This window comes from Fistularia commersonii, chromosome 14, assembly GCF_037954325.1.
Source record: "Fistularia commersonii isolate RoL2024-O1a breed Wild chromosome 14, RoL_Fcom_v1.0, whole genome shotgun sequence".
NCBI lineage: Eukaryota > Metazoa > Chordata > Actinopteri > Syngnathiformes > Fistulariidae > Fistularia > Fistularia commersonii.
In genome coordinates, this window is record NC_141297.1 from 15,529,374 (window position 1) to 15,557,121 (window position 27,748).

The 27,748-nt window shown below is 42.9% G+C and overlaps 1 protein-coding gene and 2 long non-coding RNA genes across 4 annotated transcripts; 1 reads left to right on the forward strand and 2 right to left on the reverse strand.

Moving 5' to 3' along the window:
* Positions 1–1,167: 1,167 nt before the first annotated feature.
* cox4i2 (cytochrome c oxidase subunit 4I2) lies at positions 1,168–7,605 on the reverse strand. Of its 2 annotated transcripts, XM_086159742.1 has the most exons (6): positions 7,553–7,605; positions 7,315–7,425; positions 3,831–3,930; positions 2,598–2,762; positions 1,761–1,892; positions 1,168–1,424 (listed from the first exon to the last, which is right to left on the reverse strand). In XM_086159742.1, exons 3-6 carry the CDS (start codon positions 3,928–3,930, stop codon positions 1,291–1,293), a joined length of 531 nt encoding a protein of 176 aa, XP_086015868.1. In that variant the 5' UTR covers positions 7,315–7,425; positions 7,553–7,605; the 3' UTR covers positions 1,168–1,290. The 2 variants fall into 2 exon arrangements, with proteins under 2 accessions (XP_086015868.1, XP_086015867.1); XM_086159741.1 differs by lacking the exon at positions 7,553–7,605 and having other exon boundaries at positions 7,315–7,455.
* A 9,435-nt stretch (positions 7,606–17,040) lies between these two features.
* Positions 17,041–23,684, reverse strand: LOC147227388 (uncharacterized). The gene is made up of 3 exons (XR_015107126.1): positions 23,554–23,684; positions 18,093–18,233; positions 17,041–17,261 (listed from the first exon to the last, which is right to left on the reverse strand). It is a non-coding gene; the product is annotated as an uncharacterized LOC147227388 (long non-coding RNA).
* A 218-nt stretch (positions 23,685–23,902) lies between these two features.
* Positions 23,903–26,084, forward strand: LOC147227389 (uncharacterized). The gene is made up of 3 exons (XR_015107125.1): positions 23,903–23,924; positions 25,195–25,357; positions 25,676–26,084. It is a non-coding gene; the product is annotated as an uncharacterized LOC147227389 (long non-coding RNA).
* Positions 26,085–27,748: the final 1,664 nt, after the last annotated feature.

Genomic DNA, 27,748 nt, shown 5'->3' on the forward strand with positions numbered 1-27,748 from the left:
GTGGCTGAGAATCAAAACTGTAGGCCTATAAAAATAGAATATTATACTGCAGTATTGTCTTCGGTTGCCTCTCTCCCCTGTCTCTGTTTAGTCGTAAAGAGCTTCAGCCTAATTTAAATTTTAGATTAAGAAAAAAAGAGAGTCATCAGATCAGCAGTGAAAACAATTTACCCCGAGGGGGAGATGAGTTTTTGGTAACATTGGTATCAGACAGATCTGCAAATGTGAACCTCATGGTGCTGGTGTGTGTGTGTGTGTGTGTGTGTGTGTGTGTGTGTGTGTGTGTGTGTGTGTGTGTGTGTTTCGGGGGGGGGGGGCTCAGCATGTAAATTAATACAAGTAGTCATCAGGGCAGCATTTATCCCTCCATCCAATAAACCATTGATGTCAGTGATAGTGTGTGGGAGTGGGGGTGGGGGTGACAGAGATCCCCCCTCTTTTTTATTTTACTTCGGGGTGAGGTGCTCAACAATTGCTGACAATAAGATTTCAAAAGTCGGAAGTGGAAAATGTAATTGGTGAGCTGATCCAACTGGCAGAGGGGTGTGTGTGATGTGACACTTCTGGACACGGCCTGGAAACACTGTTCTGTCATCCATCAAATTTAAAAGCAAGTTGGGCCGGGTCTTATCTGAAATTCATCGTTTCAGTATAAAACTGTGACAAACTTTCACGATTCAGCTCCAACGTTAGACCTTCTAGGTAGGGAAAGATGTTTTGATTAAAAATATGTCGAAGGTAATTGAGTTTAATATCTGAGCTTCCTGTTGAACTTAACTACATTTATTCTGAGGGTTGAAAATATTACCATCACATTTTAATACTAAAATGAAAAGCTGTATGTATCATATGACACTGTGCACATGGACCTGACATCTTATGAAATAACACTCTCGGCCAAGAAATACCAAATGTTAGAAGGTATTTTACAGTGTTTCCTAATATCAGAGCATCCAGTGTGTTTATCTTCACACACTAGATGTGAGCATTGATGCTAACCAGTGTTTTTGTACGAATGTGTCATGAATTCATATTGAAGTATCATATCCCCTTCTTGGTACAACTCAAAGGTACCTTGGTATGTGCTTAATTACGTGGATTTCCTCTTGAACATGGGGTGAGTTTTGACCTCTTAAGAATTCCAAAAAAATGTACGGGACAAGGACATACCAGGCTAAACTTTATTACGACATGGTTGTAACACAGACGTGATGTGCTGCATCGGCTCCATGTTTCAAGTGCAACTTCACCAGTGTGTGCCGAAGGGAGGGGGGCTGTGACTGTACCGTCTCATTTCCACTGGCCCTTCTCGTAGTCCCACTTGGAGGAGAAGCCCTGAATAGGATTGACCCTCATGTCCAGCATGCGCTTCAACTGCTTGGCCTGCCATTCATCGTCGAAGGTCCTGGGGCGGGGGGGGTAGACTGGAGCAGACAGACGTCATTAACATTGTGCCTCGATGGAGTAGAGCCTTTGTGATATTATGAGTTACGAGGAAAATTATGTTGGTTTTTTTTTTTCAACAGTCCTAAAAACATGCAGCGGGTTAATTGGAAAAAAATTGGGTAAAATTGCCGCGAATGAGTGAGTGAATGGTTGTCTGTATGTGTGGCCCTCCGATTGACTGGCGACCAGTCCACAACTTGGCGGATGACAGCTGGGATAGACTCCGGCATCCCCCCCAAATGATGGATGGATGGATGGATGGATGGATGGATGGATGGATGGATGGATGGATGGATGGATGGAAGCAGACTCACCATAGGCTGCCTGCCACAGGACCACCAGGCCAGTGAAACCCAGGAAAATGAAGATGCCCCCCATGACTGTCTTCCATTCACCTGAGGTCCTCTTCATTTCAGGGTAGGTCTGGTGGAACATCAGGCGATACACTGCAAAGGGATAAGTTAAAGTGTGTGAGGGTTTGCATCAAGCACTAGATGTCTGTTTTTTACGTATGAAAAAAACCTGAAAAACTCCAGGTGCCAGACAGTGTTTTAATATTTTAAACCCCAGATTCCCATTTTTCACACCCTGATTTGTGACTTTTCACTGGCTCAAACTGCAAGCCCTTTATACCTCTTTTTGAAAGTAAAGAGAAATAAAATAACTGAAAAATAAATTGTGTATCCCCAAACCGAACCTGATGGGCAAAACACACACACACACACACACACACACACACACACACACACACACACACACTGTATATATATATATATATATATATATATATAGGTATTTATAATTTATAATGTATTTAGATCCATATGTATATGCATATGCAATATGAAATATTCCTTGTGTTGCAAACTTGTAAGTAGTTTTAGTCTTTTACAGAACTTGGAAAATGTTTGATTCATTGATTTTTTTTCAGATACTTATTGAGATAAAAAACTTTATAAAACTACTATTTTGCATTAAATACATGTGTTAGGTGGGTATCCATCTGGCCAGGATTGCTTGTAGATTTTTTTTTTTTTTTTTTTTCCAATAAACAGTGTAATATACTTCAAAAAGTTGGAGCAGCTCAGCTGTGACTGCATTGTACTTTTAAAAGGCTGAAGTAAATTTGCTTCAGCTTTCCCAGAACTTACAAGCGATCTTTTCCTCCTTGGTCAGTTGGCCCCAGGGCCCCATCTCCTTCTGCTTCAGGCTCTTGTCAGCGGCGGTCAACTCCTCTTTGTATGGCCGGTCAGGCAAGGGGGTGTCCTGGCGGTCCGAATACATGGGTTTCGACATGTCCACTGACTCGGTCACATCTGAAGATAAAGGTGAAAGATCAGAATCTGAAAACATTGTTGAAAACAAAACTGGCCCCTGGAGGAACAATGTGGAATCCTTAGAGATCTCGAAGCTCAGGACGGCACAGCAGCGCCCTCTGCTGTTTGTGACCCAATATAACCAGTGGCCTCGATGTGGACCACAACACCCCAGGTTACAGCAGTTTGGCTGATTATTTAAACTGGTACAATCCTCAGGGTCAAATATTACATTGCAGCTTTGAGACCAAAAACTTGGCAGCGATTTGTTGTCACGGTTACTACACCCACCGGGGTTCCGAAACACGTCTCGCTCCAAAGCCAAAGGCACCGCATTCGGTAACAGACAACATCCAAATGTCATGCGTGATAAAAATTTGAAGAGCAGTTCTGGGAAGGGGTTGGGAGAGTTGGGGGCAGAATTGGAGAGGGTAGGATCACAGACGTGGGTTTGACATCATAACTCCTCATTAGAATATTTACTTAAATATCAAAGCTGATGTCTGAGACTAAAAAAATCTAAATTGTGTTACTAAAATTGTAAATGTAACAAAGCTTGCTGTGCATTTTGAGATAAGAATGCCAGATTAGCAAGAATTCGGGCTTTAAGCTATCAGTTGAGGGATGTTTTGGCAAAAAAAAAAACAACTTTCCACTGTCCATTTTATGCTCTGAATGATAGTTTCAGTAACTACTTAATAATTTATCCTTTGGTAACCCCCATGGGGAAATTCATTCTATGCAATGAACCCATCATGGATGAACAGTCATGCCATCAACCAGCACCAGGGGAGCAGCAAAGGGTTCAATGTGTTGCTCAACAACACTTTGACACACTAGGAGGAGCCGGGAATCGACCGAGGAATGTTCGGTTCCACAATTGCTCTTCCTCCTGTGCCACGACAACCTTCCGAGAGCAGCACTGAGTGACCATAGTGACTCTTTTCTTAAACAGAGAATGAAAAATAGAAAATAAAAAGCCTGCAGCTTCTTGATTTCGGCACAAAGGCCCCACTATTCGTGATGTTCCGCATGCGACGTGCAGGTTGCACTCAGGTGTGACAATACCGTGACCGTGGCTCGCCATCCTTGCGCTGCTGGCGGTCAAGGCTGCTGTCACACGGCGGGCCAAGAGGCTGCCTGCGCGTCCCGCAGTCACGTGGAGCATCTGCAGACAGTTGGAATATTACTAAAAAACACATGTGACCTTACAGTGTGTTAACAGGTTACAACATACTTAACACTTGTTAAACTTAGAGTAGAATGTAGCAGATGCACAACAGCGTTTCCAGAGTGAAGTCACACAAACAAACAGAGAGGGCCTTTTCACAGCTGACATATCTGATTTGTCAAAGGAGAAAAAAGTCACAGGTGTTAAAACCGACTTTAATAACTCCGTTTCACTGGGCGAGCAGGTGTTTCACCCCACAGCCCTGGGATTAAGTGATCTCCCCATTTGTGCCGATACCTGACAGACAGTTTCGAACCTTATTTGAATCCCTCAAATGTTAGACGTCTGAATAAGTGACCTTAAATTCAATAGGATTTCAGGTAATTTGATTGCGTCCTTTGTAAACTTCAGCAGCCATTTTTGCAGGTGCATGCAGGTTAAGTGTAGGTAACGCTGCAAGAGTAGCACGAGATGATCCTTGATCCATTTCAATGGGACAGGGTGTTGTTTATGTTATTATCTACTCTCATATTTGTGTTGAAACTGTAGGTTGCATTTATTTTTAGTTACATACATAACCGGAAGGTTTTTAGTCAAGTTTGCCTGTCGGGAAAAATCTTTCCCTTTGTAGAATCGTTTGATTCCAAGCCAGAATCTGTCATTTAAACAAAGCTGGCTGTGCTTCAGTTTCCAAGATTACACCTGACTCAAAATGTCATTGTGTGTCCTTTGTGCTTTTTGGTGGCTTCCAGTGAAAGCGAAAGCAGATATTTCCAGAACAACTAAATTCAAACAGATAGAATTCCAAGAATTTCCAAGCGGAAAAAATTACACATTGATATTGAGCTGATTGTTTATTCAAATGTGGACGACAAAAAGGAATGTCAGCTGATGTTGATATTCGGCTTGTATTCAAAGGCCTGGGTGTTTCTGTTTCAATGTCCACGTCATTCTGACGGATGCAAATAGTCTACGGTTGCAGTTAGGTGTTTAAGCGACATGTAAATTTCCTCTCCTGTCTTCAGTCTTTAAGTGTTTCTGTCGAAAAACATTGGCTTGGCCTTCCCAATTTTCTTATTTTTTGTGTCTAAAAAGCAGCTTTTTCTTTAGCTATAGTTACATCACGTGAATGAAGCACGGACTGCATTTTCACCAGCACACTGCATATTTGTGTCAAGGTAAACAAACAAATTTGGGGGAGTCTTGTTGTAGAAAGATATTCCTTTTAAAGTGATCCTTTATTTGAAACCAAAATACACCTTTGACAAGTCCAAGTTCAATGTTGAATGATTTGAACGACAACAGAGAAAGTTGGTGTTGATGCCCCCTTTTCATGTTCTCTAATGAGGTAGAAATAAAAATGTATAAAAACAATCATCAAAACATCATCGGCATTGCATCTGTGTAGGTTCTGTCATCCAGGTCCTGGTCAATCTGTGTCAAATATTATTGTGACGACTGTTTTATTCCATGAAAACATCCATCCATGCATTCTCTATACTGCTCAGCCTGCACACAGTGCTGTGGGGATACTGGAGTCTCTCACCTGTCACTGGGCAAGAGACTTCTCTAGTTCCCAGAGACTGCGGAGCGTTTTCCCGTGGACAACTGCTAGTGTGGGGGTTGAAGGGGCGGGTGGGCACTCGTATAAGGTGAATGGGCATCCCACAGAGGCGAATTTATACATTTTAGAGGCAGGGCACTTTTCTCTTTCAGGGACATGAAACCAACCCACTGGTTCAGCTATCTGGATGACATATGGGTTAAAATCAGGAGACAAGAGGCGGAAGCTTTTATTTCTCACCTCAATATGATTGACATCTACAACGGATTCCCCTGGGAGGATGTCAATGATGACGGGTCAGAGTTCAGGATATAAGGATATACTGGAAACCAACACACACCTATAAGTGCTTGGTATTTGACTCGCAGAGCCTCCTCTTCAGGTAAGAACACCTGGAGCGCTCACACCTTAAATACATTGGCCCTCCTTTGAGAACAGCTGTGTTTGCAGACAGGTGGTTTCAGAGAGGAGTCAAAAGAAGTCATCTTTGTCGGATTGGAGATCTTTGCTGAACAAAGAAGCCTCTTAGACACAACTTTCAGACACATCAAAAACTAATGCACACACACAAATGCCTACAGATGCACCCTACAAATCACCAGGAGACCTCAACGGCCCACAGTAGCCTGACTGTACGGTTACCTATTCAGTTCCCCATAATCCTTACCTGTTTTCCCAACTACATAAACATAGAGATACACACACTGACATAGCAAATTTGTTCAACCGAATTGCTGTAGCCTCCCTATCCCCTTAACCCCAGCAGTTAGACACAAAGAACTCCCCACAGAATGGAAGAACTGAAGAAGCCTCTCAGATAAGAGATGCTACGTCTTCTGGGAGAAAATCCTGGTCCAGTTGCCTCGATAACATTTGACAACAATCACAAGCCCTCAAGCATTGCACGGAAGAGGCTCTCTGATTCTGTCCATTATCACCGTGCGCGGTATCACGTACGCCTCTACTTTCACTTTCGGACGGGTCTGTTTTCTTTCTTCTTCACTGCAGTTGGCTGCAAACTTCCCAGCAGCTGGTCCATGTTGATGCGCTCGAAATACTTGAGGAGTGCACGCTGTGTGCGCACACTCTCTGAGTGTTTTTACGGTGTGTGATCTTTTTAGTAAACTTTCCAAAGAAGGCTCCTTGAGAATCACATTTCAACTACAACTCAAGAGGTTCCCCAAATCTCCAGGTAAAACTTTAACTTTGAGAGGAGATCATGATAAAACAGTTTTTTCTGGCATTGTCCTGCTTCGATATTAATCTGCAGAGACCAGAAGCAAACCGTATTTGTTTGTTTATCCGGCGTGTGTGTGTGTCTACGCACACACACACACACACATGCACATGTGGGAAAACACAAAATGCAAAAGGAAATGGCGATGGAAATTGGCTATTTGTCAAATTGCGAGTCCGTGCTGACCTTGATCGGGACACAGATAAAACAGACACATTTAAGCACCGGTATAAAGAAGAACGATTGTCTTTTTCCTCGGTCTTCTTTTCCATTGCACAAGCGGAGGTTCGACACAGCTTATCTGTGCGTTTGATAAGAAGCCGCTGCTTTCCTGCTCTTTGTTCCTGCGTCACGAAGAGGATCGTACCTTTATTTTGAGTTTAAGCGGTTGCATTTTCAGCATCCCGGACAGGCAACAACTTTCAGGCAGAACCAGAGTGATCTCTGTCGTGGTTGTCGGTGATTTCCCGGGGAAATCAGGAGGACCAAGTGACCCTGACTCCAACCCAAGTCTTCTCCGAAATCACACATTGTATGATGTGCAATACACATATCCAGACCGGGAAAAGGAGATACTCACGTCGATCGGAGAGAACGCGGCTGCAGAAATAATAGACCAAATCTTGAGTGAGCCGGCCTTTCTTCCCTGTTTCTTCTCTTGCAACCACAGAAACTAGAGGGCGGGTGAAAGCTTGGAGGAAAGAAGGCGGAGGAAGAGGGACGAGTGAGGAGGGGGACAAATTAAACTAGTGCGAAAAAACAATCTAGCAAGCACGCAGTTGACTTTCGGCAGCAAATCAGAGAGAGGACACGTTTACCTCGGTTCCCTTCGTCGCAGACGGAACAGGGTCACGGTCGATGAGGTCACCTCAGGACAAGGGTGCAGGGGGGGGGCGGGGCACCAGCGGGAAAGAATTTATAAATAAAGTTCGCAGGTCTTTCATTCTTTAAAACGTGGAGAAGTGCAGTTTGGCGTGAGGCCATCGCAGAGGTCTGGCCCGGCGGTGGAGGGAAGGAGGAGCTGCGTGTGGAGCAACACAGAGCCAACGGTCACCGGGACGGAAGTTCACAAGGTCGGATGAGGACAGACGTTGTTTTTTTCTTCGAAGGAGTTACAAATCTCTGCAATGTAGAGCTACAGGCAGGCAGCGCTAGAGTATCAAGTAATATTTTTAAATCGGCACTTTTAGCCGCATTATTAATACAATGACCTCATTTAAGAATCCAAGTACTTCATCAACTCGACTTGTTTTTTTTTCTACTTATTCAATCAGATTAAACAGACACAAGCAGTCATGTTAATTAAAAGTAACATTAAAGACTGAAAGCTTCTGGAGGAAAAGTTTGGTCAATTTGTTTTTATTTTTATTTTGTAGGCCTGTTTCTACAGGTCAGCTGCTGCTGCAGGGAGTTTGGAAGAAAAAGTTTTTTTTATTCTTATTTCTGTTTTAGTACACATTACTGAACACATTTACAACGCAGGTGCAAATACCACTCTGGGGGAATCTAATTTTTGACTTTGAATTTTTTTGCTTTAACATAAGAATTACACACATTTGTTCACTTTCTTAATGCAAGTGGTATCACCAGTGTGGGATCAATTTCTGTTTATTCTTTTTTGGCTTTTTTTCAATCACTTATCAAAGAAGGGCCAAAGCATGTTCCTCTTGCTCATCTTTCCTTGTGTGTGTGTGTGCGTGTGTGTGTGTGTGTGTGTGTGTTTGTGTGTGTGTGTGTGTGTGTGTGTGTGTGTGTGTGTGTGTGTGTATCCGAGGCTCCTCAAAGGAAGATTTAGTTAAATGTTTATATTTTCAAATATTAAAAACAGGTTTTAACACAAGAATTAGCATCACTGATCTGAATTAATTGTTTTTTGACATTTTCTTCTTAACGTTCCCAATGTTCTTGACTTTTTTCATCATATAGCAATAAATTATATAATTGTAAGACCCTTGATCTCCTGTGGTTGGTGGATAAAAATGGCCAGATACAAACCTCTCCACCAGTAGTTGACCTCACATGTCCATGTCTGTATCTGACAGCTGCTCACGCTGTACTAGACAAACACTGTAGTATCTGGTATTTGCAGTAATTAAAATACGTTGTAAAAAAAAAATGAAAAAATGATGTGTTTGTGTGTGTGTGTGTGTGTGTGAGTGAGGCAGCAATCACCTTTGTCAGCCTTCATATTGCTCGCAATGTATGTTACTTTCACAACAATCAGTGTAAGAAATGAATTTTAACACAATTAACTAGATTTCCTAATGCAGTCTTATTTCCAGTCCAGTCTAATATTATGGTGCAGTACTGTAAAATACTCCTTGCTATTGTGAAACAAAGGGGCGCCTCCTCGAGTTGCAATCAGGTACCGCAGTGTTGAGGCCGTCAATTGAAGCCAGTGTGTAATAATAATAATAATTCATATTTAATCCTTTATCCTTTATGAATCCCCATGGGGAAATTCATTCTCTGCGATGAACCCATCATGGATGAACCATGAGCAGTAGGCTTATCAGTAGGCTCGTGGATAAAAGTATTGGATTTGTCCCAAAATATCTTTGTTTGAAATTATTAACTCATATCGTGACAAAGACACTCAAAGAAATTACATAAAAATGCATTTTAAATTGTTGACTGGGGAAGAACCCACTTTTGAATTATTGGATTTGTAATATAAAGGTCAGAAAAAGGCTCTGACTTTAGATACCTATCACAGGTATGCAGTATGGAGCAATCAATACTGAAAAAAACACAAAATTGCGATTTATTTATTGATTCAGCTATTTATTTCTGTTATTTTATTATGTCTCAAAAGGAAATGCTAGTTCCTGTAGCTCTTCCACGCAGAGGAGATGGTGCACGGTGGGGGTCATTGTCACCTTTTTGTCCACTAGATGGCAGCGTAACACAAGTTGACGTGGCCTGAGTCAGGACATGCAGGACACACACACACACACACACACACACACACACAAGAGAAATTCAGAAACAACACAGGTATAATTATATATTTGACTGCTGAAAACAAAAGGCGAGGGCTAATCTGGCTGGACAAGTTCTCCAGGCATCATGCCATCCAGCTCTCATTTTACATTTTATCAGTTTATGTCACCCAGCAGGAAGTAACCCGAAGCTTATTAGCGTTTACTAGAATGTCAACTTTCCCCATTGCCAACGTGTAGGTTGACAGACTCGACGCTTATGAAAAAAGACGCGAACCATTTTCGGTTTTGGATTTCACTTCTGGGAAATCACCTGGCATGTAAAATGAAGATGATTGTTGTGTGGCAAACTTGCAACCTCACAGAGGAGAAAACGATCGGAAATCAGTTCCGATGATTGCGTCGCCGTCCCCGGACAGGCATAAAACGTCAGGGTTCGTCGCCCCCCCCCCCGGTAGTGGCGGCAGGTAAAAAGAGATGCCGCATCTGTCAAACAAGACGGCAGCTGGCGGAGGAGCACAAACACAAGGAGGCACACGTCCTGGATTCATTTATGGAAATGAGGTGAGGACCGTGACGATGCAAATAACCCCCGAGTCTACCCCTCTCCAAATCCTTTATCCTCCTGTTTTCACCCCTGCGCCGACACCTCCCTATTGGAATCGGAGGTCTCCCTCGAGGGGGGACGTTCGCCAGCCGTCATTTTTCCTCCCCCCCCTCCCGCCTTTTGTTTCAGATCCAAGCTGGGATGGAAGGGTAGGTCCGGAGGTGTCACGACGGAGTCAATCTGCCATTTTAACCAAACGTTCCGCCTCCTTTAAACGGCTCCAACGGCAGGTCGCTCGGCCGTAATTTCTCCCGTTTGAGATTTCGACAAAAGACAGTTCCAACCCGGCGCTGGCCGAGCGAGACAATGGCTCCTCTCAGTGCCGGTGCCGGCCGAGAGGAGGCTCGCGGAGGCTCTTTGTCATATTTTACCATCTTCATTAAACGAGATGAAGGCCTCGCCGGATACTTTTAATGAACCCCGGCTCATTTCAATCTGCAGAGACGAGATTCCGAGCGCCGCTTTTCCGTCTCAGAATTCTGCAGCACTTTCCCGAGTTTCTCTCTCATCTCGTCACGATGCGAAGCATTCGCGCCGAGGGGTGGAGAGGCGGACGGGGGGTTGGTTCTCGGGGAGGAGAACGCGTCTACGGCGAACCCTTAATTCCTCTAACGGGGCGAATGTAGGTCAGCGAGAGTGGAGGAATCAGCCGGGCGCCGCGGGGCGTCACATCTCACCGTGTCACCGTCCCGGCCTGAGCACGTACACACTTGTTGTCCTCGCCCTTTTCGCGAATCCCTCCGAAACACCAACGAGACTGCGTTTGCGCCGGGTTTCGCCGATTGTCCGTCCCCGGGGGTTCCGTTCCCCCCCGAGGCATTGTGCCTAACTGGGTCATTCCCCCATCACTTTCACGCCAACCCACCCCCCTCTCCACTTCCGCTAATCATGCCTCGTCCGCCTCTCCATCACTCCCGCCATATTCCGCTCCCCGGCTTTGTGTTGAATCGACGCGCTCCATGCCCTCGCCCCCTTGTTGGCATCCCCTCAAAGGGAACACTTGCCGCATGACTAAGGATGAAGAGAAAGCGGTTACCACCGAGTGCCCGCTCGGCTAGCACGCACGGCGTTAGCCACACATGGAACCTGTGTGTCATATTGATCTTTTACTGGAGAACACCCGTTTTGAATTTGCAAAGGGAGGATTTTATTCTATACTGCTCAAAAAAATTAAAGGGAACACTTGAACAACACAATGTAACTCCAAGTCAATCACACTTCTGTGAAATCATAGTGTCCACTCAGGAAGCAACACAGATTCATTTTGACTTGTTTTAAGGACATTACATCAAAGTTGGATCAGCCTGGAGTTTGTTTTTACACTTTAATTTTGAGTGTGATTCTTATCCAGACCTCCGTGGGTTGATACAATTGATTTCCATTGATCATTTTTGTGTGATTTTGTTGTCAGCACATTCAACTGTGTAAAGAGCAAAGTATTTCATAAGAATATTTCATTCATTTAGATCTAGGATGTGTTTTTTAAGTGTTCCCTTTATTTTTTTGAGCAGTGTATATTAGCTGGGCATGTCCGCCCGCTGTGGCATTAAGAGGCTGCAGGCGTGCTGATGGAGCGGTCCAGAGAGGGTCGTCACCTGCGGCCACGGTTGAAAATGAAACATCATTTCTAGAATGGAGAAGCGAAAGATAAAAAGATAAAAAAAGAGCTTTGGACCAGAATCAATCCATAGGCCAGACAAAGCTGTCTGCTGATCTGCTGGCTCGGCGGCCTGCGAGTTTCCACGAAGCGGAGACACTCTGGGCTGCTCAGCTACATGAACGGATTCAGGAGACGGGGAGGGTAAATCAGTCTTAACCTTGGTTACACACACACACACATGCACACACACACACCTTAATACCAGTAACGTGACACCCATTGTAGACATCAGATGTTGAGCTGTCATCCATCTGGAGCCGAAACTGATGGGATTTGACCTGCGTTAACACACCTGAGCCTCTCAACCCGCGGGGTTTGGATCCCGACGAAGCGATCAGACATCCAGCCACAAAACTGGGATTAATAAAAAACTGAAACCAAAGTTTGGGCGAGTGGATAGTCTGTGCCCCAAATGGGGTAAAAAGGCAATTATAGAGAAAGTGAAAGAGGATAATGCAGAAATGCAGAATTGGGTCTCTCGTCAAGCTTATACAATAGTGATCCCTCGCTATAACGCGGTTTACTTTTCACGGTTTCGCTTCTTCACGGATTTGCATGGTGCATTGTGTTCTGCATTCTGATTGGCTAAAAAGTCACTCCGCTTCTTCTCTACCTGTGCGTCGATAACGTTGCAGTTTAATATGTACACGTACGTAAAACAGCTTGCCAAATTTACATTACGTACGTGCAAATTCTCTTGCAATTTTGAGTTTCTCTAAAACCCATAATGTTGACAAAACGCTCTGGACCGACAAAAGCACCTTGCAGGGCCCAAAAGGCATCGGAAGATGCTATCTATCGCAGATAAAGTTAAACTTCTGGACATGCTAAGGGAAGGTAAAAGCTATGTGGCTATAGGTCGGCATTCCAGAATTAATGAATCTTCCGTTCGTTCCATAAAGAAGGAAGAAAAAAACATAAGGATGACAGCAGCAATGCATAATAGAGTATTTAATTGTATAATAATTGTAAAAAAAAATAAAGGTTTCTAGTTCACAGATTTTGCCTATCAGGGGTTCTTTTTGGAATGTAACCCCCAGGAAAAACAAGGGTATGCTGTATACACCAATAGCTTGATAACATTAATTACAACTGTATTACACGGTCACAACCATGATCAGCTTTGCTGTGAATGTGTCTTCTTAGGTTGAAGTTAGATGCAACGGCTGGTCCAAACATAAAGCGCTGGTTCTGTTTTCCAAGCAAGATATCTAAATAGTTCATCCACCTACAGGTCCACCCGGTGAAAGCGCTCTACGTTCTGCCGTTGCCGATTTGAGCGTTATTTTCAACCCCGACCCTCAGTTGAGTTTCGTAATAAAACGCATTCTCTGGAACGTCATTTTTGGATGCGGTTTTGCAAACTGCCTTACTTTCCAGACTCGACGCTCAAAATCACGTCTATCAATCCCATCTTGTTAAGCAACCGTCATTGGCAAGCATTACAATGATCACGTTGTATCCCGTATGACTATCCGCTCGCGGAGAAAAGTTCGACTCTTAATTTTTCGGATGCTGACCTGAATATTACGCACCTAATCGGCCCCGAGGCATCTCTTTTGTTTTCTCCCACCCGCTTCTTCCCCCTCCGCTCTCAATCCTCTTCTCATTCCACATTTCAGAAGCGAGCGGTCTGCTGCCGCGTGATAACACCGTGCGCTTTCTTTCGCCTCCACCGGGCAAAATGTCTCTCCGAGATGTTACCGAATCCTCCCTGCCGCGCGGGGTATCAGACTAATCGCCGCTAATTCACCTCACCTTACCTTTCGCCGACAGAGATGACAAAATTGTCGTAAAAGTGTCTCACATTGAACCGCCTCCCTGCAGGAATCACCTATATGGTCATTACATCTTCTCAGAAGAGTTGTCTGGGTGAGCGGGATTAGATGAGATGAGATGAGAATAACTTTATTAATCCCGAAGGAAATTGTTGTGCCAGAGTTTCAAGTAAAAACATAACAGTAATAGATAATAGTGGAAATGAGGAAGAATAAGAAATATAATGAAATATAAATTGTCTTAGCTTATATGAGTGTTTCTCATCTGATCTCAAGAGGGAACCCATGGAGTTTCAGGCAGTCGGGAATCCCAGGCCTAATACATAACTCATTTTAATCTTTCCCTAAAATTGAGATATAAACACGATCTGTTGATTCAGAAGTTACTCGTGTTAAAAACTGACGGGAGCGGGAGGAGGTGTGAAACGTCGCTGAAAAGCTTGTTGTGCTCAGAAATGAGATCACGATCACCCGGCAGGATTACTCACTGACTCACCGTTACTCAGAGCCTGAGAGTTTCCAAACATCTGAATTTTATTTTATTTTTTCTCCCTTGTTGACCGCTTTCTCTTTATTCCATTACAAACCACAGCGTCAGTGAGGAGCTTTTCCTCAATGATTCTTGAACACCATCCGTTTTTAAGGATGCTGTTTTAATAGAATTTAGGAACATTTTTTCCACTATCGCAGCTCACACTCGCGTAACAGCGCATTCATTCTTTCTGCATTCGAATCCTTCGGGTTCTTTCCAGATTCACTGATCTCTTTTACTAAAATCCATGTTTTTTTTTTTATCACGCGAGTGGGTTTCTTCAATGTTCATTCTCATTTAAATGATTGTCACCAGAATATAAATGTAAATGAGAAAACTTTTACAGAAGAGAAGAGGGTAGGCCAATTCAGGTTTTTCAGTTTAGGAAGACCACAATGCGGGTTTTCTCCTTTTCCTTTTTTTCCTGTTAGTATTGTTTTGTCGGTTGGTTACCAAGGCTGTGAGGCCTCGGTTACGAGCCTTCCTCTGTCTGTCAGGAGAGCCTCGCTTCCCATGATGGATTACCTGTGCGCACAAAGCCAGGGTCCCGACCCAGTGGGGTCCCCACCTAAACTCAAATTAAATCAGTTCCAATCAATCCACTATACTCTGTAACCTCTGACTGTTTTTTGGGGCCCAACAGGGACGAATCCGCGCCCGGTCGGAGGAACTGCTCATCAGGATTATCGGTCGCGTCACAGTCCATCGTGAATAGTCTCGGGTCACCGTGCTATTCTGAGTATTTCTTGAATAATCTGTAGAGGGAGGTGAGGGTACATCGACAAAGAAGTTATAAATAACGACTAATCACAGACGATGTTTATAATGACGTGATATATAGTGATAACAGCGAAGCCCTGTAATAATCAGTGTGTTATTAACAGTCTAGGTCAGACAGGCTTTTGGTATTTAGCAGAGCCGTGGATTGATTCTGGTCCAAATTTGGACATTTTAGTTCTGCAGATATCTACATCCTGTGATTATAAACACGCATGAGGCAAATACCGATGGAAAGTAATACAGCTGAATTATCACAGCGGATTAACTGAGGCGGGGAATTTTTTTGGCGGGGGATAACATCATATTTGAAAACAGATGTCACTCATCAGAACACGGTGGGAAAAAAAACACTCAACTTTTTCTTCACTTTCTTGTCTTCGCTATTGCAGGTTTTCGAGGAACAGGTGGCCGAAACGGCCTTCGAGATATCATCTGGTGCCGCGTTCAAGGATTACTAAACAAATAATGAGACTTTAATCGTTTCCGTCTTGAACGTGCCAAACTGAGTTTGTTGCGAGACACACTGTCGTCATAAACATTATGTCAAATCTAATCTCTCACTCGCTGGGATGATTCGCGTCTTCCTTTTCCATCCCTGGTGGCAAAACTTCCAACGCCGGCTAGTTTTGTTATCATTCTTTCATTATTCATTTCCATATAATCCATAATTCATGTTCCAATGAAGCGCCTCTATATGCGTGCATGCAAAGAGTCCACAGGGGGTTTCACGCTGCTGCTAACTGACGCACACACTCTGGATCATCTGTCCCACATGGTTAGGCCTGAGTTTGTGCGCAGAGAGGCAGTAGTAAGGTATTCTGGGGGTTAGCGGTGGGTGATGATGGGCGGGAAGGGGGAGGTTCTGGCAGAGTGGCATTATATAATGAGGCGGGACATCGGTGATAAGACAGAGGGCGGGGAAATGAAGCTCAGACTCGAGCTACGCTGGAAACTTTGGGCCAACACGGGTACAAGACGATTAAATCAAGTCTGTTTTTTTTGTCACAGCAAGGAGTTTAACACGACAATGGAAGCTGGTTTTTCAACAGAATCAGAAAATGAGACTTTCTTTAATCGCCATGTAGTTTTTCGAATGCAAGGAATTTGCTGTGGTTTATTTGACAACATGGAATACTCATAAAAAAAGGGAAATCAGAACTAGGATTAATTGGTAGTGCGAAAGAGCACATGATACAATGTGGTGCAAAAAGAAAAGAATTTTCCCTGTGGGGATCAATAATATCTTATCTTATCTTATCTTATCTTATCTTATCTTATCTTATCTTATCTTATCTTATCTTATCTTATCTTATCCAGTGGGCCTTTTTGATGGCATTATTGGGCCTTATTGATGAAGGTTCCTGCAGACAGGAAGAAATGTTGGAAAATCAATACTTCAAATTGAACAAAATTTTAAAAAGTTCTCTACGGGATCTCCCATCTTCTACCTCAGTCTAAAATGTTTACTTGGTTTCTTGATTTTTTATGGGAGTGAATGGGAGGGTGGGATGTCTCTATAGGCGGCCTCCGGTGATCAGCTGAGCGATCAAGGCTAAACACCACATCTCACACAAATGCCAGCTGGAATTAGCTCCAGGACTGTAGCATTACAGTCTATTATGATTCATTGAGTAATATACTTTAGGGTTTGTGAGGTGTTAAAAGGACAAGTTGTTGTGTTTCAGAGGCTTATAGATAGTTTGCGGGCCAGGAGGAGCGATGAGTTATGGAGTCCAAGGTTTTTTCCAAGTTCATTGACCCACTGTAACTGATTCAGTTGCGAGAGGCACATTCAGCCTGGCAACTGGACAGCTCTTCCCAGCTCTGGGTTTATTTCCAGCGGCCGATCGAGCCTGTCATTCAAACTTTGTCAGGTTTCTAGTCGGCTCGTACGAGCAGGTCTTTGTACGCGATTGAGCGATAGCTACTGAGGAACAGGAAGAAGCGCGATGCGGAATCGAGCATCCTTGCAGGTTGAATATGTAAAAAAAAACCACATATGGCTCCTGCTGCTGAGGCAGACCAGATGACATGGATTGTTTTTGGGTTAAAAAGTTAAATGTACACCCACCTTTGCTTGCTGCGGTGATAACATTTGTAGGTTGTTTGTTTACATTGGCTCAGGGCCGTGCCTTGCCTTGAGATTTTGGGATGACATTCCTTCACACTGACAGGGTGAGGGTCTGGCCAGTCGTGTCCAAAGCAGGGTTTATCTGCGGACATTGTTTCTGCCAAGTGGAAATATGAAATGGCCTGAGGGACAGCAGACCAAAATGCTGAGATGACCTTATGTCACCGGATAAAACACATTGAGTTTCACGTAATTGTCATATTAGCATTAGCAAAATGCGGGGGATTGCAGCACGCTGAGAAAAACAGGAAGTCATGCACATGGTTAACATGAAATTTTCATCCGATGCTCTCTGTTTTGTCGTTGGTTTCTGTGGAAGGTGGGGACTGGTGTGTGTGTGTGTGTGTGTGCTGCACCTTGTTCTTGTTTAGTATGAATGCTGCCTGGCTGCTGTACAGAAACTAAGTGAGGTTCTCTGACCTGCCTTCTTTTAAGAGCAGGGATGTGCTTGAAGCTGCGCTCTCCTGCAATAACTTGATATAAAATGCAGAAAAAGTTGAGTGTGATGATGTGGGTGATTGACAGTTTTAGGGGGGGTGGGCAGTTGTTTGGAGAGAGAGAAAGCATGGGGATGACAGAATGGAGTGATTATTATTTATCTCCCATCTGAGGTTGTGTGTGTCAAGGGTGGAGGCCGGCGCCGGAGCTTTTGCCTCCCTCGGGCTCTGACCCAAAATCTGCAGTTAAAGACCCGGACTCGACATTATACACCAGTGGTTAATCCCTGTAATGAGTGTGTGGGTAGGGGTCTGCTGGACAGGGACCCCCAAAGGCAGTTAGAGGGGTGTTTGACAAAGGCCACCAGAGACTGGCATGTGTGTGTGTGTGTTCAGGGGACCATGGAGTTCAGCAAAAGTGATGAGTGTGTGTTATAATAACAGCGCCGGTGGTGACTGAGGTGAAGTCAACACAAAAGATCAGGCCTCACCTTTGACCCCAAGTGTCTAGTTGCACCCATCCACCCCCTCTCGCCACCCTGCCAGCCCTTCTTCCTACTTCTCTCGCCCCTTTCTTCCTCTCTGGGGATCAACTCGCCCTCGGATGGAGGTATGGAGCAGCAGCTGCTTGTCTGCTGAGCAGGCCAGTTGGTAAAGAGAAAAGGGGAGGGGTTAAAAAATAGAGAAATGGATCTTATTGATGAGTTTCATGTGACCTTTGGCACAGATTTGCGTTGCCTTTCGATACCTTTGACTTCAGCAGTCGTCAATGCAAAAGTGTTGTAGATTTATGACCCTTGCTCACTCATTGACGCTCCTGTGTTTTGAAACGTCACATAAGACCAAAGATTTGCAATGATATCCGTTAATTCAATACATAGCTTGACATTGTTTTCAATCATAAAGCACTGCAAGCAAGAAATGTACAAAATACAGTCCTGTGAATATCTGGAAAAGTACAATACAGGTTAGCAACATGTTATCATTTTCACCAAAAAAATCAAGAGAAACTGTAAATGATTCACATAGGACATTTTTACCATTGTGACCAAAATATGGAGTGATAAGCAAATGAAAACATTTTCTGAAATCCATGTTGTGTAATGATATTGCTGTATAATGAAAGATTGGGTTTTCAAGGAAACACAGAAACGCTAATAAAAAACAGCGACACAAAAAACACAGGGTGTATTGATGTCACAAAGCATCTCTGCTGATAAAAGCATCAGCTCAACTTTTACTTTATTACAAAAAAAAAAAATTATGATGGTTATTCCCTCTAAATGTTTCCTCCTTTGTTGCCACATCTGCAAACCGCCCAATCAGCCAAATTACGCTCGAGAATCGCCTGGGAAACCAGCTTTGAGAATTTTACTCTGTTGTACTATAGTAATTTCACTTAATTTCACTTAATTTTGAATGAGCTCAAAATTATTATCATTATTATTATTCATTTATGTATTCATTTTATATCAACCAGGATGTTTAAATTCACCCGTTCCTGTACTATCTTGAACTAGATCGATATCTGTAACTTGGCCCCTGCTGTTTGTTCCACCTTGGATGAAAAATCAATGTATAGCATGCATAGTCAACAGTTAGTGGAAATGGCCTGCCTGACCTCTGTGGGCTCGCTCCTTGTGATCACCACAGGTTTGCTTCTTTTTCTCTCTGGTTTCATGCCTGTTGACTTACACCCCGAGGGTGGCGTCCCGGCAGGAACCGGCTATGGGGCACTGATAAATCACCATCTGTCTCCACCATGTGATCACCAGACCTCAAACTGTCAACCTTGACCTTTTACTCCTCCACCCCCTCACATGCCTGCTGGCCTTTTTACCCTGTTTACACGCCCATATGCAGACCAATGCACATCTACTTTAAGTCTGTAGTTTTATATATATATATTTAAACCAACTCCTTGGTGTCAAATAATCTGATTCCAATGTTTCAGCATCTTGCTCTTAAAATCCCAGCTATACAAACTGACACACACATATATATATACAGTATACCCTTGTTTTTCGTGGGGGTTACGTTCCAAAAAGAACCCCTGATAAGCAAAATCCGTGAAGTAGAAACCTTTATTTTTTTTCACAATTATTTTACAATTAAGTACTCTATTATACATCGCTGCTGTCGTCCTTATGTTTTTTTCTTCCTTCTTTATGGAACGAACGGAAGATTCATTAATTCCGTAATGCCGACCTACAGTCGCATAGCTTTTACCTTCCCTTAGCATGTCCAGAAGTTTAACTTTATCCGCGATAGATAGCATCTTCCGCTGCCTTTTGGGCCCTGCCGCAGGTGCTTTTGTCGATCCAGAGCGTTTCGTCAACATTATAGGTTTCAGAGAAACTCGAAATTGCAAGAGAATTTGCACGTACGTAAGGTAAATTTGGCAAGCTGTTTCACGTACGTGTACATATTAAACTGCAACGTTATTGACGCCAAGGCAGAGGAGAAGCGGAGTGACTTTTTAGCCAATCAGAATGCAGAACACAATGCACGATGCAAATCCGTGAAGTAACGAAACCGTGAAAAGTGTAAACCGCGTTATAGCGAGGGATCACTGTATACAGACATGTATTTGATACCAAGGGGTTGGTTTATCCCACATTTGTTGAGTTTCCATTTAACAGCTATAAATCCAGGCATAGAGTGAAATGCAACAAAAAGAAGGAGAGAATGGTTTGCAAGATGCATTTTTTGCTGCGCAACTGAATAATAAGGATAACTTGAGCTGTAAGTCTAACAAGAGGTTGGGACATTTTTCTTGGAAATTCTTGTAGCCCCCTGGTGGCCGATAGACTGGCATCATCTCACGGGACCACAGGCTGCAAGCTATGACTCCGTCCGGATCCAGGGTGGAGGACATTTCAGAAGCTGTGCCTCATATTCTGGCAAGACTGAAAGTACTTTCCTTGTGTTTTGTACAAAAAGAGACAAATCAGGACCACAATGTGGTTTTCTCGCCAGGGTTTGACTCTGCTCAAGGTACAGAATGATAGGAAGCACTTGGGCATGTCTGCAGCCCTCGGTGGTTGTTGCTGGATGTGAAGAGAAATTTGTTCACTTTTTTATGAGCTCACAGTGAAGCTGAATGTAGTTATTCAGCAACTGCCGTTTTGTGCGCGTGTGTCAGTTTTTCCGTTTTTCTCACATTCCAGTGAGTGGCGGTAACACAGCTATACACTACCATTATAAAACCCAGAAGAGGGCTGTGGTCGGCTCTGCTGGAAGTCTTGTCTGCTGCCTGGGCAATCGCTCGGGCCGCCTCTCACGTTTCAGCCAACGCGCCAAGGCAAGCCGTACTTATCCCGCTGATCTCGACCGCCGCTGATCTCGTCTTTCTGACTTTTTAGCCCCTTTTGCTGTCAGTTCTTTGCAGCCGACTTCCATTGGAAGTTTTCAGCTCAGCTGTTTGGATTTTCTAGTTTTCTATTTGGTTCCTCACTGTAATGCCTCAACACTTTTGGCTTAAGATCGCAACAATCCACATATGTTCACAACATAATAACATAACGGGATAGCGTCCAATTATTGGTATTAGGGAATACCCGAATTTGTTTTTCTGATGAAACCTTGATGGCTTTTAACTTTTTGTAAATAAAAGAAAATCCAACCATCAAGCTCTATCCATCATATTTAAAGCTGGAGATAGGAGAACTGGGTTCTGAGCCGCGTCCTTTCACATTCCATTCAATTTAAATCCACATCAAAATAAAAAGCTAAAAATAATCCAATCCCCTTCAAAACACCGCAGTTCTTTGACAGGGAAACCGTGTTTCAACTTCCTCCCAAACAACTGAAGCAGAATACGACTGCCTGTTCAAACTAAAGAACACAATCGGGGAAAAAAACAAACAAACATAAAATCGCTTAACACTGCTTGGCAACTGGGATGCATGTTTGTGAAAGCTCTGACCGGTAATGTTAGCTTTAAAAACAACAATAACAAGAAAAGAGCAATTACTCCCTTTTTTTGGTTGCAATGCCCACGGTAGCGTCACGGCTTGAAGTGCGTCCGAAGCTGGGACACACAAATCATGCTAGGTGAGTTGGATAATATCTTATTTAATGTTTCATTTACTTTTAGAAGGTTTCATTAAGCCTATAATGCGAGTCAAGGATTTTATGGCCATAGTAATGACCATCAGCTCCCAACTCCTCTCTGTAAACAAGGATTAGGCAGCAGCCAGTTCCATGTTACCAACACACACAAGTCTTTAGCCGGTTCTCATTTCCCTTCCTTTTCCTCTCACAATGTTGATAATGAAGAGGTTTGAGTTGTTTTTTTTTTTCTTCTACTGCTGTCATTGTAAGAAACGATCACCTTGATGGAGGTCTGAATATTATCCAAAGCACGGCTGAGTTACTAGCTGACAAAGTATTACAGAAATAAAAACAGCAAAAACTTTAACTCCACAACCTGAAAGGCGTTACTTCCTCGAGTGATACAAAACCAACATTAGCCATGATTCTCCAAGCAACAATATTGGAATTGGGTTCAAGCCATCCCATCACCGCCCCAGCTCACGGTCTGACTATATATACTGTAGATACCGACTGATTAAACTATGTATTTTATAGCTTTCTTAGGATGACCTTGCTGTTACAAGGATAAGTGATATATTTGGTGCTTTCGCTGATTGACGGCTTGTTAGATGAACAGTTTCCAGGACACATCTCAGGCACCAGTTGGTTTGCTTGATAGTACAATCGCATAAGTTCCAGTAAGACCAAGAAAAACAAGGCTGCTATTTTTACATGCCTACATCTTCAGAAGTTTCATAAATAGTTTGTGAAGAGAGGCGAGGGTTGCCAAGGTGTGAGTTGAATGAAGTCAGCAGAGAAAAAAAGAGCTGCCGACTTTGACAGACTACCTGCGTCCACGCCAGCAGTCTCAGCAAGCCTGAATAGCAGGAAGCCAGATGAATAAATAGCCCTGTTGTTGAATACATGCTGATCGGAATGAGACAAACACTTACGTGGCCCAGGCATTGTGGCCACAATAAAAGCTGATTGGATGGTGAGGTGGACATTTTCATTTGTATACAGAGCATGAGGGTGACTTAACAACACGGAATTTATATGTACCAATAACATCTAAGCAGACAATAATAGACATTCCCTTCATAAAATGACTGAAATAACACAGCGTTTTACTTACTTATCTGATAAGTTGATTGTCTCTCAGGAAGTCTGCCAGAAAACTTCTGCGGAACCTCTAGATATCAGTGCGACCTCCTCCGAGCGGTATATTCAACTCCGCGAAAAGCTATCCATCACTGTACATTTTTTGCCGTTGCCAGCACACTTAAATGTTTCAAAATGGTTTATTCCAGCAATACTATCATGTGAATGTTATGTTTCTGCATCGTGCTTCCTTAAATCAAACACCAGCTCTCCAATTTCCAGAAGTCAATGGCAAAGTGTATTTCAGCATGTTAGAATTAATGTCCACAGAGTGTTACACCTCTTCATCATGTAGCATCAGAGTTCCTCCTACTCATTTCCATACGTCTCCTCCGGCCTGTCTGCTCTTTTTTTGAGCAGCTTTTGACACTTTTCTACATACTATTTAACTTGAAGTATACGGAGAAGCCCAGTGGCAGCTACCATCAGCAGCGGACTTACGGCTCAGCTCATGCTGCGCCTGGAGGTTGGAGGATGGAGGAGATGAAAGAACCGCAAAATGCAAACTCCCGGCCAGGCACCAAGCAGAACACACAGGCGTTATCGACTTGCAGGTGAAAATATGGGTTTATCTAACTGCTAAAAGGAGATAAATACACTTCTCGGTCGTTTGTATTGACTCTTCTTTGCTCTCCACAGAGTTGTATGGATCCAATGTCAGACCACAATAAAAAGCATGATTTGACAGTATAAGTTAATCACTATCACTCCCCGACAAATACATTTTAAGAGACTCCATGAACGGTAATTCACCCTCTGCTTGTTCCATCCCCGTTCTGCTTTTCTTCGTGTGTGTGCGGGAGCCTTTGTGATCAAAAACAACCGCAACGGCTGATGACATTGCGTCTCGGGGCCGCCAATTGACTTCCTCCACTCTGAAGTCCAGTGGTTCGAACGAGGGTCAATGTCTAAGAAGTTATAAGCTTCCGTCTCTGGAACTGGAAGTCAATGAAAGGACAAAGGAGCGACCTGGGAAGAGCGATAAAATATGACAGCCCGGTTCTCGGAAGGGAAGAGATTCTTTGTTGCATAACAAGGGAAATAGAAGCGTTTAAGGAATGTAATAACCAGCACTCTGCCACATTACTTAAGAAGCTTTCACCACAGTGCTTGAACTGTAACAGGTAAGAAAGCTCAGATAAGTTTATGTTTATATATGCCTGACCTTAAACGGTTTGTGTTATGACGCTCGGGCCCAGGCAACAGATAAAAGAAATAAGGGTGTTGTTTACTCAGAGAAATGTGGACCTGCCAGTATCCATGGTGCTCAGCTTAGCAGCAAGTATACGCCTCTGTTCCTGGAAGATGGAAAAAAATAGAATAAATATAATTTAAAAAAAAAAAAAAAAAAAAAAAATATATATATATATATATATATATATATATATATACAAATTTCTCAATAAAGATGACAAAGATTGTCTTATGAAGGATTCTTTCTGAAGTTTATTTTTACTTTTGTACAAAATAATTATATTCAAGTATGATGTACCCAATCTTTACCTTCATTTATTTTCATTAGTTTTTTCCAAGTTGAATCGAGCTTATGTTTTGTGTTTTCAAGTAGATGACTGTTGTAAAACAGCAAATCATTGGTCTGTAGTTTATTGTTTCGTTCAGCTGTTTTGAGGGAAACCTGATGAGACTCCATTTCATCATTCAGTTGTTGTAAAGAGCACCACAAAGCAAATCCTCAACGCAGGGCTTCTTGGTGAATATTGGATGGTTGGCTTATAGACAAAGGTTTTGATATTGCACAGCAAAATTTGGTCGTAATTCTGGTATTTACTGTAGATGACCATCACTCTGTGAGTGACGTGACCTGCAGAGAGCCTAGCGGGGGCTAATTTGTGATGGTCAGGATAGCAGTTTGAGAACCTGCGAGAGCCTCAGTTTATTGTCTTGAGCAAATTTGTGGGGTCATTGGGATATGTCTCATCTTTATTAGGGTGGATTTGGTGGTTCAGTCATCTACACCCAACATAGGAATACATTTCATAGTTAGTTCATGATTAAAAGTCAGCGCAAATAGACTTCTGGCTAGATAACAACCAGTTTTCTTGCTGGTTGGGGTGGCTTCAGATTATTTTGATTATCTATTCAGATTATTTTAATGATCTATTCTTTCCACATAACCCACATAACCCAGCTACCCACATTGTTTCCCAAACCTTCAATTGCATTGTGCGGACCTGAAACTGAGGGCAAACAGCAGAAGTATAATTTTCCAACAATGTATTTTTTTTCATTCCTTCAATTGTTAAGCATAATCACAAGTCATCTGCTTCACAATAATAACCTTCTGCAAAAGAATTTGTTGTTCATTCCTTGATTGTGCGTGTCGACCACAAAAGACCATCAGGTCACAACAATTTCATGTTTTTCGGTGAGCAGTTGCTCTGGTGAAAACAGGATGAACAGAATGGGAAGTAGATACCAGAAGATATTCCTGTTTACAGCTGAAGACTTCGAGGTTTCAGCCTGTTTGAAGACAGAAGCACTCTGTCCGATCCATAGCTTCAAATGTCTCATTAAAAGCCACGTGGCGTTTCCAAAGGTAAGGATATAATCACAGGTCACCTCCATGAAGAGCCCTGGTCCTGTGCCCTCATTTCTCATTTCTGTGTGAGTGTGAGAAAGGAAGTGATGAAGCAACTCTAAATAAACTTGTGCGCTCCAGTAGCCTATGCTTGTCCCTTCTTTCCTTTCCATCCCTGCCTATGTATTAAAAAAAGGTTTCACTGTATATGACTGGCTAATATGTTTGAGCAGAGACCTTCTCTAACATGTCATCAAAAGACTGAAATGGCATGTGTCACTTATGTCATTTTAATTAACTAACTAACTAATTGATTCATCATCTGTACATTCGCAGGGTGGCTGGAGCCTATCTGAGCTGTCATTGGGTAAGATCACATAGTCAGTCCTGGATGTTACCCATTCATCCCCAAACCTGGGGAATTCAGGGTGTCGAGTGAACTCACCGCATGCTTTTGGACTGTGGGGGGAAACTGGAGAACCCGGAGAACACCCTGTAGGCATGGGTAGAACATGCAAACAGAAAGGTCTCCCATGAGAATCAAGCCAGGAACCATCTTGATGTGATGCAGAAGCCCTAACAACTGTGCCACCATGCTACCCATGTCATTTTCAATTAGATTTCAATGCTCTTTTTTTGATATTATATAGACCAGCATTATCGTTGTTATGATAATGTAGACCTCCTCCATGGGTCTTGTTCTATTAAATGAGAACTTCAAAAAATTAGAAATAAAATATATTCGATCTTTTCATATTTACAGGAATATCTCCCTTCACAAATGTTGTTTTACGCTTTTCTTCTTCTGAAAAAAAAATCACGTGGACCTCACTTGTCAACAAAAAAAAATCACATATAAAGTTCTGAACAATCATTGTTCTGTTTTTTTTTTTTTTCTTTCAAAAAGCTCTGTTTGACACGATCACGTGGCTGCTCAAAAACACAACACGTGGTTCTGCCATGATTGCTCTGCACTGCCTCGCCTGCAGCTCTTCGGTATGTGCCAAGTATACTTATTACCACAGTCACGCTTATCTCCACTTATTCAGACATTGAAGCTCTGCTTTTTAACTAAAAGGAGGGCAAGTTGTTGAATAACACTTGTGTGTGTGTGTGAGGGGAAAAAAAAAAACCCAAACATTTATTGTCCTCATGGGAACCGCAAGTAATGGTGGCAAGTGCTGCATCCTTTTCAGCATGCACGTGGAGAAAGAGAATAGGGAAAAACACTCCTCTTTCCTCAGAACTGAGGTCATCCTGAATTAGTTAATTAAGGCAGGTTGTTGCCAAAACATTAGATCATCCCCCAGCTTGTTTTGCCATTAGATGAACCCCAGGCCCTCTGCTGGGCCCCCCTTCCCCTGAAGGAGAGGGGGGGCGGGGCGGCAGGGGGATGGTTGCTTTCACAACAGAAGTAACTTTCCGTCTCATCACTGAGCTTGACGTTTACCTTCATGCTGTCATTTGGTTTATCATGGACTGAAGATTTCTATTGTACCCAATGAAGGGATTCCAAAAAGGTTTCGGGTCCCAATTCCCACATAAATGCACCAGACTCCACATAACTAGTTGACAGTTCAGTTTTTTCTGTCTCAAATAATTGTTTTTTTATGATGCATTGGATGGCAAATAAAAGTAAATTTGTTGCTGATTGTTTTGGCAGTTTGTTTTTCTATTTCTGGTATTTCTATAAAAAGATTGGCAATTCTTGATCATTTTAACCAGCTGATTATTGAGGTTTAGAGGATTCCTATAAAACTATCGATTGAAAATCATCTCGCAGCCCCCTGGGCAGTTCTGACACCCTCTTCGGGGATCAGTGGTCTACATAGCTAGACTGCTGGCAAGATGGAGCTGGAAAATGTTTAATCTCAAAATGTTGTGACCTGTTTTGTTTCAGTTTCCTCCACATGCAGTGTAACTGTGCTGTTGGGAGGATGTCCAGTCACTGCAGTGTTCTTCTTTCACACAAGATGTGGTGCATGTGTGAAAGCAGATGCCAGAGTGTGTTAGATCGGACATTAAGCAGTCTTTACTCAGACAGCTGTGCTATCATGTGGAGCAAAAACATCAGATGCCAAGGAAGGTGCCACATATGTCTTACCAAAAAAAACAAATACAAGGAGTTTCAGAAACTTCTGGGGATGCTGTACACTCAGCTGCATTATTTTGGATTTAGTGTTTAGCTTTAGCTCCTTTATCTGATTCAGAATATCTCATGCTTTTTGCTACGTGTGAATGACCGGCGTAAGTCTATGTCCAGGCGTGGTTGGCGCCTCACTGACAGGAGATTATATATAAATAAGGCCCAAGAAAAAGTGCTCTGTGTCACAGGATGCAATATAGATAGATGGAATCATTGGACACTAAGGGGTCCATTGAGCAAGAGATGACTGCCAACATCTGGTA